This window comes from Phacochoerus africanus, chromosome 11 (genome assembly GCF_016906955.1).
Source record: "Phacochoerus africanus isolate WHEZ1 chromosome 11, ROS_Pafr_v1, whole genome shotgun sequence".
Classification (NCBI taxonomy): domain Eukaryota; kingdom Metazoa; phylum Chordata; class Mammalia; order Artiodactyla; family Suidae; genus Phacochoerus; species Phacochoerus africanus.
In genome coordinates this window covers 38,944,869-38,960,758 of record NC_062554.1, presented here as the reverse complement: position 1 = coordinate 38,960,758, position 15,890 = coordinate 38,944,869, and the positions used below count along the sequence as shown (strand labels likewise).

Sequence of the window (15,890 nt, the reverse complement as noted above, 5' to 3'; positions counted from 1 at the left end):
CATCAGTAAATTAAGAGGCCTCAAAAGCAGGGCATTCTCATTCTCATTAAGGAGGTGTTCTGGAGAGACTGGGGACTACTGGCCAGAGAGGCTGTGGCTGAGATGCTGCCTGGGGAGAAGGGGGGCCAGCCCAGTTTCTATGAGCCATTTAAAGGTGGCTCCAAATGAGGCTGCAGAGGAAAAACAAACAAGCCCCAGGAACCCCCAACCTGGAGTTGAATTACTGGCATTCCTCACTTTTCCATCGTTGGATTATCCAGGGAAAACATAACACCTTAAACGAGTTTCCTGTATGGCCCAGCCTGGCTGCACATCCCAAGCGCGTCAGTGAGTGGCGGATCGAGCCAGGGCAGGAAGGTGGCCCAGAGCCATCTGGTTCCCCTGCCTTCAGGAAGTGTCTCTCTTCTCTTTTGCAGGAAGGGGAAGGGCGGGAGGGGCTTGTGTTCCCCACCACCGAGGACAGAGCCCTTGCAGCCCTCACCCAAAGAGCTGAATCGGTGACCTTTCCCTTTTGCCGCTCCGCTCCTGAAACCAAGTTTAGAATCCATCACTCAGCTTCGGAAGCACAGAGAAGGGAGCTGGAGGTTTTCATTCTCCTCCATCCCTCTTGGCCAATCAGTTGCCAGCGGAGGAAACTCGAGAAGGGGGCTTGAAGATCCAACCCCCGCCCCGCTCGCGCGAGAGAACAAATGCAAGCGGCAAGAAGCCAGAACTACAAACCTCTGAGGTCCGTGTCCGAGGCTGCAGTGACACGACGGGAGGAAGGAAGCAGAGAGAGTCATTCCCCTGAGTCAGGCGGGGCTTGTCCCGCGCTAACCAGGCTTCTTTTCCGATCTCTAAGCGCTCTTATTCCAGGCGCCGGATCGTGGCACCCTCTCCCCGGCAGAAGAGACCAGAAGCAACAGGATGGTTTTTCCCGCACGGCCGATCCAGAATCCCTACGATTCCCACAGTCTCCGGGGAGAGGAGACCTTCTCAGTGGGCAGGACAGGGAGTTGGTGGCCTGCACTGAGTGGGGGTTCCCAGTGACTATTGCCATGCTCAATGGAGCAGACTGAGGGGGCGTCTACTGGCGCCACCTAGCCTAGTATCCCAGTATCCCGGGAACAGGAACGGACTTGGATCGATCCAGGACACGCAGGGAACCGGCGCTAGGCTCAGCTGCCAGGCGATTGCTCCTCTAGAAGCGGAGGAGTGCCGAGTCCACTAGTGGGGCGAGGGCGTCACCCCTCCACCCACTCCGCGGGAGCGCCAGAGAAGAGGCACTGTGGCCCCAAAGACGGTCAGCCGCAGTGGGGTGCAGTGGGTTCCGCAGCCGAGCGCGCCCGGGAACCAGCTCCCGCCCCAGCGCGCGCACTCACCGCTTAGCAGGCGACCCGTCGCGCCCGGCGGGCCCGCTAGCAGCACTGCCAGCAGCACCGCCTGCAGCGCCGCTCCCGGCTGCATGGCCGGGCTCCAGTGCGTCTTCCGAGACCGTGGTGCTACGGCGGAGGAGTGCGCGGACTCGCAGCGGCGTGCTCCGCAACTCTAACCGCGGACGACAGCGGCATCTCCCGAGGACCGACGGACCCGACACCCGGCACCCGGAGGAGGCGGGAAGAGCGCGGAGCCAGTCCTTCGCCCCTCCGCCCCCTGGGACGTCACTGCGGGGAGGGCAGCCCGGCCGACTGGCCCGCCCCCCACGCCCTCCTCCCGCGCTCCCGGCGCCAGACACCCGGCCTGCCCGAGGGGAGCGAGCTGAGGAGGGGAGCCAGCTCTCCGCCCCACTCCAAGCTTACGCGGGAGATGCTGCGCTGACCCAGGGCGCAGGGCCGAGAAAGCTCCCAGTCTGAAATCTGATGAAGACTGCACTGTGGCTACAGACAGGACCAGATCTCGCCGCCACTTTTCGGATGCACAATTTCGCCCAACGTCCTACGCTCTGTAGATGGGCCAACGGGAGAGACAAACTCTTAGACCTGAGGGGGCTCGGCCGGCTGCGGTACAGGCACCCAGTTCTACATCTGAGAACGGAATGGTGGATGCAGTGAACAGATGCTCAAGTAGGCAGACAGTTATGGGTCTGGCGAGGCAAGTTATTGGACAGCGTGGATAACGTCCAGAGGAGGTTAAGTTGGAGTTCTGGCCAACAGGGGAGTGCCCCTCTCAGAAGCCAAGGGGTGTCCCAGAGCCCAGCAAGGAAATAAAACTGCTTTTCGCAGGGCACAAGGGTGTGGGTGATGACCCTCTCCGTTTTCCCCCAGGAAAGTGACCCCATTTCCTCTGGAAAAGCTTTCCTCACCAACCCAGCCCTCAGTGCGTGTTCCTTCTGCGAAACTCCCACAATAGTGGTGTTTTACATTCTGTTTCTTGTTGGAAACAAAATGTTTTCAAATATATTCAAATAATAAAGTGAGTCTCTCCTGTCCAAAAACTAATGTGCTAACTGGTGGCAGATGGGTCTGATTTCCTTGCCTCCCCCGCCCTCCATGCTCTTGTGAAGCGTGGCAGAAGCACTATTTGGGCCTCTGACTTCTGAGTTTTAGGCTCAGATTGAGCACAGCTGGGAGATGGGTTTCTGTATCAGCTAATAATAACGGGAAGCTCTGCCATGCAGAAAATAGCATCAGCAGGAGAGTCGATCTTCATGGCAAGTTCATTTACAGTCTGTTTTATGTCTAAATGAGATGTATGTCATGTCCAATATATATTCTTTCTAGAAATTCCTGGTTATCAAAACAACTAAAGAGAAAGCTGATAATGGTGAATAGAAGCACTTGAGTCAGCATCTGATATGGTTTCCAATTCTGCTTTTCTTCACCCTATGTCTGTGTGGATTTCATCTCTATTTCCTTATTAATCATTTTCACTGGTGGTCTACAAGTTGAGGCAATAAAGCCCCTATTTTTTGTTTATGTGATATTCATAATAGAAACCAAACGTAGCAGTTCTGGAAATACCCTTCAAATGAAAACAAAATAAAGCAGAGTTTGAGAAGGTATAAGATGAGAGAGGATTACTGTGTGGCATCAAATACAGTGGTATTTAATAAGTAGACACAAGTATTCAATAACTGGTAAGATTCCTAGAAGTGTTGCATATTTACATTTTATTATTTTTTTTAGTCTAATTCTACTGATCCCAGTGATCCTGATGTATGAGCAGGTTGTTTCAAAAGTGAAGATTCTAAGAGAGCCAACCTCTTCCATGTGTCAGTCAAATCAGTCCAAGGCTTTGACTTCTTCGCGGTCTTTTTTATCTGACTCTGAAATCACTTTCCTGTTGGCAGTAACAGGAATCAGTTCTAATACACAGAACTCTGTAGTTGTGAACACAATGTAGCATGAAGACAATTTTCGAGAGTTTCTCCAATCAAGATTTACTGTCTTGCATAGAGAACAGACAGGTAGCAGCCAAGGGGGAGGGGGGAAGGGGTGGGATGGCTGGGGAGTTTGGGGTTGGTAGATGCAAACTATTACATTTAGAGTGGACAAACAATGGGATCCTACTGTGCAGCACGGGGAACTACATCCAGTCTCTTGTGATAGAACACGATGGAAGATGATATAAGAAAGTGAAGGTATGGAGTTCCTGTTGTGGCTCAGAGGAAACGAATCTGACTAGCATCCACAAGGATGCAGGTTCGATCCCTGGCCTTGCTCAGTGGGTTAAGGATCCAGCGTTGCAGTGGCTGTGTGTAGTGTTAGGTTGCAGACAGGCTTGGATCCCACATTGCTGTGGCTGTGGTATAGGCCAGCAGCTACAGCTCTAATTCAACCCCTAGCCTAGGAACCTCTGTATGCCATGGATGCAGCCCTAAAAAGATAAAATAGAATAGAATAGAATAAAATAATAAAAGAAAGTGAAGGTATATATATGAATGACTGTGTCACTGTGCTGTACAGCAGAAATTGACACAACACTGTAAACCACCTATAATAAAAAAAAGTACTGATTTGGATTCTGAGGATGCATTAGATTTTACAGTATAAACTTCTGTGTGAGAGCAATGGTCATTCCACCGTGACCTGTGCCTTGAAGCACACGGGAGCAGACCTGCTAAACGTAGATGGTTCTTATCTAAGTCAGACTTCTGTGACTTCATCATTGGTGATTGATTTCTTTGGTTACCCATTGTTGCTTCTAGTCAGCCCTATTTTAAAATGTAAATATTCCTGGGTGGATAAAATACATTTTGCTACTAAAATCTTACCAAAGCACATACTTTCTAGTTCATTCTTTCTGACAGAAAGGGACTTGGATTTTCCTTAGATCTGCTGAAGGAGTGATGGTTAGGATGTAGCTGAGTTTTGGAGAGATAGGCAAGGGTGGAGGGAGGAAAAAGAGGGCAAAATTAAAGTAAAATGGTGTCTAAGATATTGCCAAAATATTTATAAATTAATGTATGGCATAGAAACACCATTTTCTAAATTAATTAATATGGAACTACATGACATTTTTTTAGCTAACATTTTTTGTTACACAGATTTTCTGAATTCCTAAATGAGGCAGTGTGCTAGGCACTTTGGGTGATCCAATTTCTCATGGAGCTTACAATATAGTCATAGACAAAAAAATGTGAAAAGTTAAAAACACGTCAGATAATAAGAGTTGAATAATGATAAGATATGGGCACCAAGTAGTGCCAAAAGAACGGTGCAGATAGTAAGTGTGTAAGAAGCTCAGAGGAAGATGTCACAGTGAAATGGAATGAAATTCAAGCCTTCAGGACAGAGGAGGGAGGGCAAGCTGCTATACAAAAGGAATTAGGTAAGCACTTAAATCATTAAGGAAATTATCATTCAAGCTGTGAAATAATGTTTTAGGTGAATCCACATGGGTCGTAACAGGACTGTTCTGATCATTCCTATAAAAATAAGCACAGAGCAGTTCCTGTTGGGGCTCAGAGGGTTAAGAATGGGAAATAGTGTCCAATAGGATGTGGGTTGCGTTTAGTGGTATCAGAGTTGATAACCTAGAAGACCTGCTGATTTGCCAAAGATGGGAGGGAGGGTCAGGGTTTGGGAGCAGAAAGGAGCACCAAGAAAGCGTGAAGGCAGGTGCCTACAATAACCCAGGATGAGAAAGGAGGGGACCATATTGTGTACAGTGACTCAGGGTTCATCTCCGCTTCTGTCTGCACCAACTCATAGACGTGGGCACACAGGCTTCGACGTAGATGAGCAGAAGAAAGCTTTCTCAAGGCAAGAAATTACTTATATATGGGAGAGTTTTTAGGAGATTTGAAGGTAGGGAGCAAACTGAGTAAGAAAAAAGAGCTCTTCTTTACAGGGAAACTAGCCAGGTGAGACTATTTTTGACAGAAGCCAACTTACTTTGCTTTGTGTACTTTGGCTTCTGGTTTATAAGGAAGGGAGACCAGTTCTTTCTAAACAAAACAAAACAGAAACAAGAAGGAAAATTTTTACTTCTTACATTGACTAAAATTTACTTACCTGAAAAAATCTGAGGTAAAATTATCACAGAGTTTATGATGACTAGCTTCTTAAATCTGGAGAATGTGGGATCAGAAATGGCTCAGATAAGGGGTTCATTCAGGAGACTGTGTTTGTACATCTGTTTAAGTTTATGAGGTTCTATTGCTTCTATAGTTTGTTCCTCTTCATTTAGCATTTACTTTTGTATGAGCGAAGCAAGATCAATCATGGTGCAACATAGGCGAGCACTAAGGTAGCCCAGGTTAATATCCTACAGCTTTATAACGTGACGATAAGCCCAGTTAATTCTATGGTGCTGCACACCCTGGAGATATCTTTGGTTTGTAAAGCGTTGGAAATTATCTGATGCCTATACCCTGTCCCCGCTTCCAGAACAGAGCATAGAAGGTTCTGGACCATAAGTCTCTCCATATAAGGGGTTAAGCTGTAAAACCTCTGAGAATTTACAGAGTTCATCCCCTCTATCCAGACAGATTTATCTGCATGCCTCACTATCTTGGACTCACCGAGATCCTTTCTTCTCTTTGTTTTCTTAAGAGTTGGATAATCTCATCTCTCTTTTTAGCCTAAATTAAAGGAAAAAAAAGTGAGTGAGTCTCTTGATTTAATAATAAAGATTTGTGTCCATGGAGGGTGTAAAAATTTCTATTCTCCTTCTTGCATTTTGGGGCAGCATTAACAGTTTTTAATTTTTATAAAAATATTAGCTATAAACTATGAACCAAACGAACCATGTTAAGAACGTTATATATGTTATATCTTTATTTTCTTTTAATAGCTCAGAAGTTTGATACCACTATTATTCCTTTTTACAGATGAGGAATCTGAAGAGCAAAAGGTTAAATAACTCACCTAAGCTTTTAAGTGACAGAACTGGGTTTGATACCAGCTCCATTTGACAACAACGCCCAAGCTATTGGCCACCACAGGAAACTGCCATTAAATGGTAGCCAGCCAGCTCCAACAGTGTGCTGTGCCACCACCCACATCCATGGCAGGAGGGCTCTTCTAAGTGGCCTGCATGCAGAACAGAGCCTCACACTCCCTGTCTTAGATAATGAGACATGCACATTTTCAGGTAAGTTTTCTTAAGAGTAAAAAAAAATTAATTTAGTGTAAGCATGATTTATCAAGATATAGATGTATTAAATGAGGCAGATAGGGGTATACAGTTTTTTTTTTTTTTTCAAAGACTCCAGTTATGTTTAGTTTTGGAAACAGCCAGGCAGAAAACTGGAATATTTAAGAACAAGAGGAGAAACCGGAGACTCTGACAAATCAAATTTGTAGCTTCAAATGGCCAAAGAATATGAAAGAAGCTCTGTTTAGATCAAGGCTAGAAGTAAGGTATGAGAATGGACATAGATTTGTGATAGCAGCTACAAATTCTAAGTCATCCATCCTTTCAAATTTGAGCACTGCACCAGCTTCCTAGGGCTGCAGTAACAAAGCATCGTAAACTGGGTGATACTTACTGTTCTGGAGGCCAGAAGTCCAAAATCAAGGTGTCAACAGGCCCATTCTCCCTCTGAAACCTGCAGGGGATCCTTCCTTGCCTCTTCCTAGCTTTGGGTGGTTTATTGGCAATCTGTGGCCTTTCTTGGCTTGCATTGCATAACTCCAGTCTCTGCCTTCATTGCCACATTGCTTTCTCCCTGTGTGTTTTTGTAGTCACATGCTTGTTTTATGAAGATACCAGTCCTAATGGATTAGGAGCCCACCCTACTCTAGTATTAACTCCTTAACTTATTTTATAAAAAATGATTCTGTTTCCAAATGAGGGCACATTTTGAGGTACTGAGGGTTAGGACTATATATATATATATAAAAATATAATGAGCACCTATGATGTAACATTACTGTGCTAGGGGCCAAATAAAATACCATTCCTGCCTGTCAAGTGATGGCAGGCTTGTGGAGGAAAAGATAAGTGAACAGTTTTACAGGTACTACAGTGGGGTTAGAATAGGACAGCACAATCGGAGAACTCAAGAGGGACCTTTACTACAGAGGAGGGTGTGTGTGTATCTGTATGGGAGACTCGGAGGAGCCATCCCAGAGGAGGTGATGTCTAAGCTTAGGCCTGAGAGCATAATAACAGTAGGGTTTCAAAGCAGAGGAAACAGGGAATGAAGAGAAAAAGGGTGTGTGTATTGCTAAGTAATTCCTCAGGATGATTCTTTAGTCCTGAAGCCCGTAAGAGAAGCTGCGAAGCTTCATTAACCTTCTGAGACATTAAATTTATACATTATCATATCCTAAAATCCTGAAATCAAATTATATCGGGAGTTGTATATACATATAATATAGCTAAAATGTATACTATATAAAAATATCTAATATTAAAATATTATAAATAAAAATTTTGACCTCCCTTATCCTACTATCTTAGGAATTACTAAGTGATTAAAATATCTTATGAAATTCCATTAATGAACACAACCAAAACACCATAGTTAGAAATGAGAATTCTTTTGTCTTTTTTTTTTTTTTTTTAGGGCTGCACCTGTGGCATATGGAGGTTCCCAGGCTAGGGACAAAATCAGAGCTGTAGCCGCCTGCTGGATCCGAGCCACATCTGCGACCTACACCACAGCTCATGGCAACGCCAGATCCCCAACCCACTGAGCAAGGCCAGGGATCCAACCCGCAACCTCATGGTTCCTAGTGGAATTTGTTTCCACTGCGCCACGACAGGAACTCCTCCAGAAATGAGAATTCTTTTGTTGTTACAAAATTAACAAGTAAATTATTTATCCCTATTGGTAAGATATATTGTAAGAATTTTCTCTCGTTACTGAAGAGATTATCCTGGAAGAGATTTCTTAGACTAGTTGGCAATGTTTTTGTTTTGATGACACAATTGCCTACAGTAGTTTTATCGTTCATTCTCAGGAAACATATCCAGGAAGCAGAAATCAGAGCATATTTTAAAGCTTTGTTTCTGGTGCATTATATTATATTATAAATTGATTAAAAATCCATTATGATAAATTATCTGAAATCAAAATTTTAATGAATTTTTTAATTCTACAGTTATATAGAATCTTGTAACTAAATATTTGTTGGTTTTTATACTAGAAGCATTATGACAATGTAACCTGCCTGAGTACCAAATAGTAACACAGAAAGTAATCACATGGTTTTGTTCATAGGGGATTTTAAGAACTAAACTTGCCCTCTGTTTAATTTCAATTTCTAAAACTCTTCTTTTTGCTTAGGCTAATAATTGTGTATTAGACAGTGTAATGTTTTCATTCATGTATCATGACAATCAATTCAGCGAAAAGTCATTGAGGATCATTTACAAGGCACTGCTAAGCTCTAAGGAAGGATGAAAAGATTAATAAGACTCTGAAAGAGACATGGTAGCAGCTATGAGATAAAGCAGGGAAAGTAAGATCAATAAAGTGCTAGTAATCACAGCATGGAAGCATTTAATTCCAACTGAGTACATGTATAATGGGAAAGCTGGAAAAGAAACTAACATTGGACCTTGAAAATATCCCAGGCCTTTTTCTATAGACATGTTATTCAATCCATAGCAAATTGACAGGTATTTTTAAATTAGTTTAATTTTTAAAGGATTCTGATTTTTTTCTTTCAATGTCTGTGATACATGATGCCTAAAATTCAGGTGAAAAGTAGACATCTTGTCCCAAAATAAATAAAATTAAAACTTTGTGGGCTCTTAAAAGGCAAGAGACCTGAACAGAAGGCAGCAAATCTAAAGTAGCAGTGTACCTCACCGCTGCTTACTTGTGCCCTGGCACCAACCTTCTCCCATGTCTCGGTGGCTCAAAATTTATATTGATAGTATTTTAATATGGGATATTTTTGTAGACTATACCTTTTAGTTATATTACTTATATTTATGTGCTACTCCTGAAAAAGTAAATTATGAATAAAAATTGATTTCAGGATATTAGCATATGATAAAATATAAATTTAATGTCTCAGAAGGTCAAAAAATTTCAGTGTCACTTCAAAATTGAAGTTGCTGAGTTCTTTATTTTTGGCTTTTCAGAGCCAAACTATATGGGTGGCAACACAGGTTTAGTGGAGTCAAATACATGTGCGTCTGCATCCCAGTTCTGCTGCAGGATTAATGGCAAGTAATATCTTAATTATCCCTCCTGGTTCCTCCTTTCCTCCCTCCAGCTGTAATCATTATCCCACTGGTGACAAGTTTGTGATTTTGGGTAAATCAAAGAACCACTTCCCTGAGTACTGATTTCTCATCTATAAGGAAGGTTGTGAAAATTTGAGATAAAATAAACATTGCTTAACAATGCATGGCATATGGTGGATATTTAATAAGTGGTTGCTATTATTATTATTACTACTATAGAAAATTTTTCTTTCAGTGCTTTCAAAATGTGGAAGAGTGGGAAAAATTGTCCATGTATAGGCATGGACAATTTCTGATAATTCAACCTCTTACCTACAGGTGAGTTAATGAAGAGAGCTGGAAGGGAGGAAAGGAAAAACACAGAGGGCTAACTAAAATATTATTTGCCCTTTACTATGCAGTAGAAAGTCCTCTGCCTACAAATTCTCCAGTGTATCATAAACTTTCTCTTCAGTTAATCTTCAGTTATAAAAAAGCCCTTAATAAACACGAGATTCGAAAGGAGAGGTCCTTTCTTCTCAAAACCTGGTTTTCATATGAAAAATTGCATTTCTCATATTATGATTGAAATTTTTTGACTGCAACACTCATGGAAACTAGCATATGGTAGTGTTTCTTTCTCTGATTACCTAGCTACATTACCAAAAGAAATCTTCTCTTGATCACCATAGTATATAAGAGCCTAATTACTGAATTTAATCTTAGAAATACCTTAGAAGAATATTGAATTGGTTCCCAAATCAGCTCTTTGCTTAGTTACCTGGCAACCATCCCAGTACTTAAGAGAATCTCGAAACTCCTGAGACCAATGTGGTATAGTAGTTAAGCACTTGGCTCCATTGTCAGATGGGTCGAGCTTCAAACTGTCTTTACTCTATTTTAGCTGTGTGACCTTGAAAAAGTCACTTACATGTTTAAGCTTTCTCCTCTGTAATAGGGGTTTACCTATTTATATAATGCTTTTCAGACAGAGGCGTTCTGATGCTTAAATAAGAATGTGAGTAAAGGGGAGTTCCCTTTGTGGTTCAATGGTTAACAAACCCAACTAGCATCCATGAGGATGCAGGTTTGATCCCTGGCCTCACTTAGTGGGCTAAGGATCTGGGGTTGCCGTGAGCTCTGGAGTAGGTCGCAGACACAGCTTGGATCCAAGTTGTTGTGGCTGTGGTGTAGGCTGGTGGCTGTGGTGTAAGCTGGCAGCTGTAGCTCTGATTTGACCCCTAGCCTGGGAAATCCCATATGTCTTGGGTGTGGCCCTAAAAAGCAAATAAATAAATCAATAAATTAAAAAGAATGTGAGTAAAGGACTTAAAGTGTATACTCTATGTAGTTAGTTCTCAAAAATGATGTTTTTCTCTAGTAAGAAGAGTAGATAGTTAGAAAGGGAAAAAAACATGAAGAAAACAGACTAAGAAGCACTGGGGGAAATATATTAATTCAAATAGAATTAAAAAATATATATTCTTTCCATTGACTATAAATGCAATATATGCTCATAACACAAACATCAAAATATGTGAAAAAAGCACATAAAGGAAAATAGTATTTGCACAAATACATTGCTGGATCTAAAATCTTAATATGTTTAAAAACTTAAAATGTGTAAAATTTTTAGAAGAATCCAAAGGAGCTCTAACCTAAATAATCTAAGGATTTAAGAATAATGCATCAAAGAGAGAAAGGCAGCTAGGGAAGCAGTGGGCTAGCTTAATGATCAAATCATGACACAAAAAAGCATGCTCAGTGATAGAAAGATAGCAGTCCAATTAAAAATAAATGAGGGAGTTCCTGCTGTAGCACAGCAGGTTAAGGATATGGTATTGCCGTAGCTGTGGCATAGGTTGCAGCTGTGGCTTAAATTCCATTTCTGGCTGGGGAACTTCCATGTGCTGTGGGTACAACCCCCTCAAAAATATAAATGGAGACATGGAGGCAGGAATGAGCTTAAAGTTGCTTAAAAATGGTGATAAGCCTGGTTTGACTGGGACAAGGTGTGTGCTTTAGGGAGTAGAGGTATAAAGGGTAGGATAGTTGAATGGTATCATGTTGAAGACCTTGACATAGCGATAGCTCTGTTTCAACTTGATTTAGTACAAGAAAGGAACTGTGTTTTTGACCTCAACATTAATAAGTTAGAAATAAAAAAAAAACAGATAAGATGACTTAATATGTTTGGAAATGAAAAAGCATACTTCTAAATAATTCATGGGACAAATTATAAATCAAAATGGAAATTTAAAATACTTAAAATGGAACAATAATAAAAATACTATATAGCTTGTGAGATGCAGCTAAAATAGTACTTTGAGGGATATTTATAGCTACAAATGCCTATATTAGGAAAGAGATAAAATGGAAAATTAAGAAACAAAGTGGAAAGGGAAGGAAGTTAGAAGGAAAATAAAAACAAGCCCAAAATTGAAGGGAGAAGTAATTAAAATCACAACCAATAACACAGAAAACAAGAATATGACAGCATGATAAAACCAAATGTTGGCTTTTTGAGAAGACTGTTAAAATAGATAATCCTTTGGCATAATTACTTAAGACAAAAAGGATACAAATGATTAGTAGTAAAAAGGGTAATAACTAGAGCTATAGCAGGGATTACTAGGATTATTAAAAACACTGAATCCTTTATACCAACAAATTTGAAAATACAGATGAAATGGATGATTTCTTAGAAAAAAATAACATCTATTTCTAGAAATAAAAAACAGGCCCATGTATTTACCCAAACACAAAAACAAAATAAACCAGCAAATCAAACCTACAGTAGTTACACAGATTAGGGCTATTATTTAGCACCTCAACTCATTTTAGTCAACATGCAGCTCGTGGGTTGGGTTTGCTTTGAATTGAGCTGGCTTGCTTATACTACTTGCTTATACTATTCACTACTTCTGATAGCTTTGGCTCCTAAGTTAGCTTCTATACCAGAGTCTTTTTCTAGGTTTCCAAAAACTGTTGCAAAGGCTGTGTATAGTTTGACTATAGTAATTACCTTTTCCCACTTGATTTTTGACAGGATTCTAATTGAGAACCACGCATCTAGTCCTTCAGAATCATCATGACATTTACCTCTTAATCTATATTTGCAGGGAGAGGCATTATGATAAACTTAATTACCTTTTATTTACCTGCAATGGTTATTAACTAACTTGGCCTATACATTTTGCTCCATAGTTGAAATTTCAAAATATATCTTCAGTGGTAATTTTTCTTTTTGCGGAATGACAAATAAAGGCAGGATTAGGAAAAATACATGAGTCTTTTTTACCAGTATGAGCAGGCCAATCTCGATTGTGTCTTTTAACCAGAGGGTAGATAACTGGGTGACTGACCATGAATTTTGTAATCTTCTCATCATCCTCTGAGATTTACCATTTTGACCAAAGCATTTCATTTAATATTCGAGTTTATTTTGTATCTGCTACTTTTTTTTTTTTTCAATTATGGGTTAAAAAAAGAGGGAAAACAGAGAGGCTAAAAAACTTTCATTAGGTAACTGCTGGATGTCAGGCTTTGTGTAATTCATTTAATCCTCCTAACACAGTAGATGGTATTACTGTTTCTTTGTAGATTGAAGGAACTCAACCAACATAAAAAGTAACAACTTTTCTCAGAGTCACTTTAACATTAATTAGGAAACTAGTAACTGGCAGAGCTAAGGTTTCGAACTCATTTCCAGTTCTATTTGACTCTGTGTCCTAGGCTTCTCTTGCTATGCTACTGCAAACACAAACTAGAGATTTTGACGCTTTTATTTTATTTTATTTTTGGTCACGTCCATGGCACGCAGAAGTTTCCAGGGTCAGGGATCAAACTTGTGCCACAGCAGTGACAACGCCTGCTCTTAACACTGAGCCACCAGGGAATTTCTGAGATTTTGGCACACTTACACACACATACACACATGCAGTGACAGAATGGCTCCTTTATTCAATATTAATTATGAAAATAAAGAATTAGGATTAACCATGGTGGAAGAGACAAATACAGTCTCCGCCCTCACAGAAAAATTTATATTCTAGTGGAAAATGTGTGCTATGAGAACACACAGCAGGGGGAGCTAATCTAGCATGAGGTCTGCTTTGATCAAAGTTAATTTACCTATTTTATGGTATCATATAGCACTTTGCAAAAAAAGTGTTTAAGGGTAAAGAATAGTTGAGTCATAGCGGTACTTATAAATTGATGAACTTTCTAAGCTCTTATTTAATGCACGTTAAATATTTATGATAGGATTTTTGATTACAAGTTAACTATAAAATGGGAATTATATTCCAAATTTAGAATATCGCCTATGCAGAACCAAGGTTCTATGGTTTTACAGAGGTTAGAGGACATTATCTGATTTTTTTTCTTGAGGCTCCAGATTTTAATTTTTATTTCTATGCCAAGAATTGGGAGTTAAATGTCCAATGGGCTCCCCAGGGAATTTTTGTTCTTGTCCTACACAGTCTTAATCTTCAGTAGGTTCCATTCCTGTTCTTATACAAATGCAGCTGAGGAAGGTGAGAGTTACTATTGGCTTAAGGTAATACTATGTGTTAGTAAAAAGTTTCACATCTGGGCTTGATTCCAAAAGGCAGAATGTGCCTCCTGGCTTATTGATTTTGATAACAGAATGGTTCAACTATGAACTTCCTCCATGAATTTACTATCATTCCCTATGTCTATTGATTGAAATCTGCTATGTAGATTCTACAACTTCCACATAGTAAATTTATATCTGCTATAATCAAAAGATACAGAACTGCTGGACCTCAAGTGATCTACCATGCACTTTAAAAGAGAGCCTAAATAATCAATGAAAAGGCTTTCTCCAGCTCTAATCTGATATTTAGGAGGTAGACCTAAAGGCAGTAATCTATGAGAGTGGATGGAAGATGGTAGAGGATTATTAATTAGAGGGATGACTAATGCTTACTTGTAGAAAAAATGCATGTCTAAGCACCTTTTCATACCTCCTGGAAATTGCTTGACCCTGGCTCCATTCCCAGCTTTTGCATATATAATTTTCATTTAAAAAATAATGGCTTACTAAAATGAGAAAAATATATCAGTCATTACATAACAGGGCGTCAATATCATTTTTCTTAAATGTAGATATTGATAAAATATGAATTTATCTGTTTTGAAGAAGAGAACACATTTTTTGATTCTGTTACATATTTTGAAACAATTCTGTTATATGTATTATTTGTTTATTTAATGGAAAACCAGTAATAATTGCCCGAAGGGCACAGCTGTTCTTTTAAAATGTTCACACAAAACAAGTGCTTTCATAAAGTAAAAGTATAAATGATTTCTAGAAACTGCTTTCATGCTGCTTTAAAAGGCACTATTTTTTTTTTAAAAAAGCAATAAGTGAGATTTGAGTTTTAATGTTGAGAAAACTTGAGCATAAAATGAATATTACCTCTTTAAATTCAATAAAGTATAGATATATTAGTATACTTCTAAATAGGATTGATTTTATGCTATGGATGATTTGGTCCACAAAAATTACCAAGGTTTGTCCTTAGCAAACAAATAATCACTGAGTCTTTAAGGTTTTCATCATGTTGCTGGTTACACAGATATGATGAAGAGGTGAATGGGACCGACCTCTTCTTTCAGGTATGTTTTTCCATTAGATTGTAAGAAGGAGGGGGTGGGAGATTCCCCATCCAGACGACCCATTTCATCTCTGGCCCATACTTCTCTAGCCATGTGTTCACAGGCCTATTTGACAGCTCAAATAGGTTTATCTTAGCTTATCTCAAAGGTACCTCACACTCCATGAGTCTAAACTAAACTACTAACCTCTTCTTCCCCCTCCAAAAAAATCCCAACACCTGACTTTTACTTATGGTTCCTTGTTTCAGAGACTATGTCCATCCATCCTGTCGTGCAAGCCAGAAAACTAGGAGTTATCTTTGATACCTTGCTATGCCTCACCTTCCTTTTCCAATACACAATTCAAGTCCAACTTATTTTCTTCCTAAATATCTCTTATTATCTATCTACTTTTTCTTAATCCAGGCTACCATCATCTCCCAACTGGATGATTGCAATGGCCTTCACTCTGGTTTCTCCACTTCTGCTCTGGCCACTTTCAGTCCATTCTCCTGAATTTTTTCAAACAAATCTGATATTATCACCACCACCCCTCCCCGACCCCGACCTAAAGCCCTTCAATGATTCCTTTAATGTTCTTACTATGGCCTACACTTCCCATCACCATGCTGGCCATTCTGCTGCTGACATGCACTGTTGCTGCTGTTGGAAGGCTCTCCTAATGCTCCCTCCACTCCTCATTCTGGCCTAATTAA

General features: G+C 40.4%; 2 protein-coding genes across 8 annotated transcripts in view; both read right to left on the bottom strand.

Annotated features, from left to right (window-relative positions):
* LAYN (layilin) overlaps positions 1-1,895 on the bottom strand; it is a 20,910-nt gene extending 19,015 nt beyond the window's left edge. The window contains exons 1-2 of one of the 4 annotated variants that reach the window (XM_047753205.1): positions 1,362-1,895; positions 721-741 (exon numbers count right to left, since the gene is read on the bottom strand). In XM_047753205.1, coding sequence (XP_047609161.1) covers positions 721-741; positions 1,362-1,446 — 106 coding nt within the window. In that variant the 5' untranslated portion in view covers positions 1,447-1,895. The remainder of the gene's footprint in view (positions 1-720; positions 742-1,361) is intronic. The other 3 variants (XM_047753207.1, XM_047753206.1, XM_047753208.1) reach the window with 3 other exon arrangements.
* Positions 1,858-15,890, bottom strand: part of HOATZ (HOATZ cilia and flagella associated protein) — a 27,615-nt gene continuing 13,582 nt past the window's right edge. For 3 of the 4 annotated variants that reach the window (XM_047753210.1, XM_047753212.1, XM_047753211.1), the window contains exons 5-7: positions 5,945-6,004; positions 5,316-5,368; positions 3,053-3,258 (exon numbers count right to left, since the gene is read on the bottom strand). In XM_047753210.1, the coding sequence (XP_047609166.1) occupies positions 3,201-3,258; positions 5,316-5,368; positions 5,945-6,004 (171 nt within the window). In that variant the 3' untranslated portion in view covers positions 3,053-3,200. Of the gene's footprint in view, positions 1,922-3,052; positions 3,259-5,315; positions 5,369-5,944; positions 6,005-15,890 lie in introns of those variants that run through there. The other variant, XM_047753213.1, reaches the window with a different exon arrangement.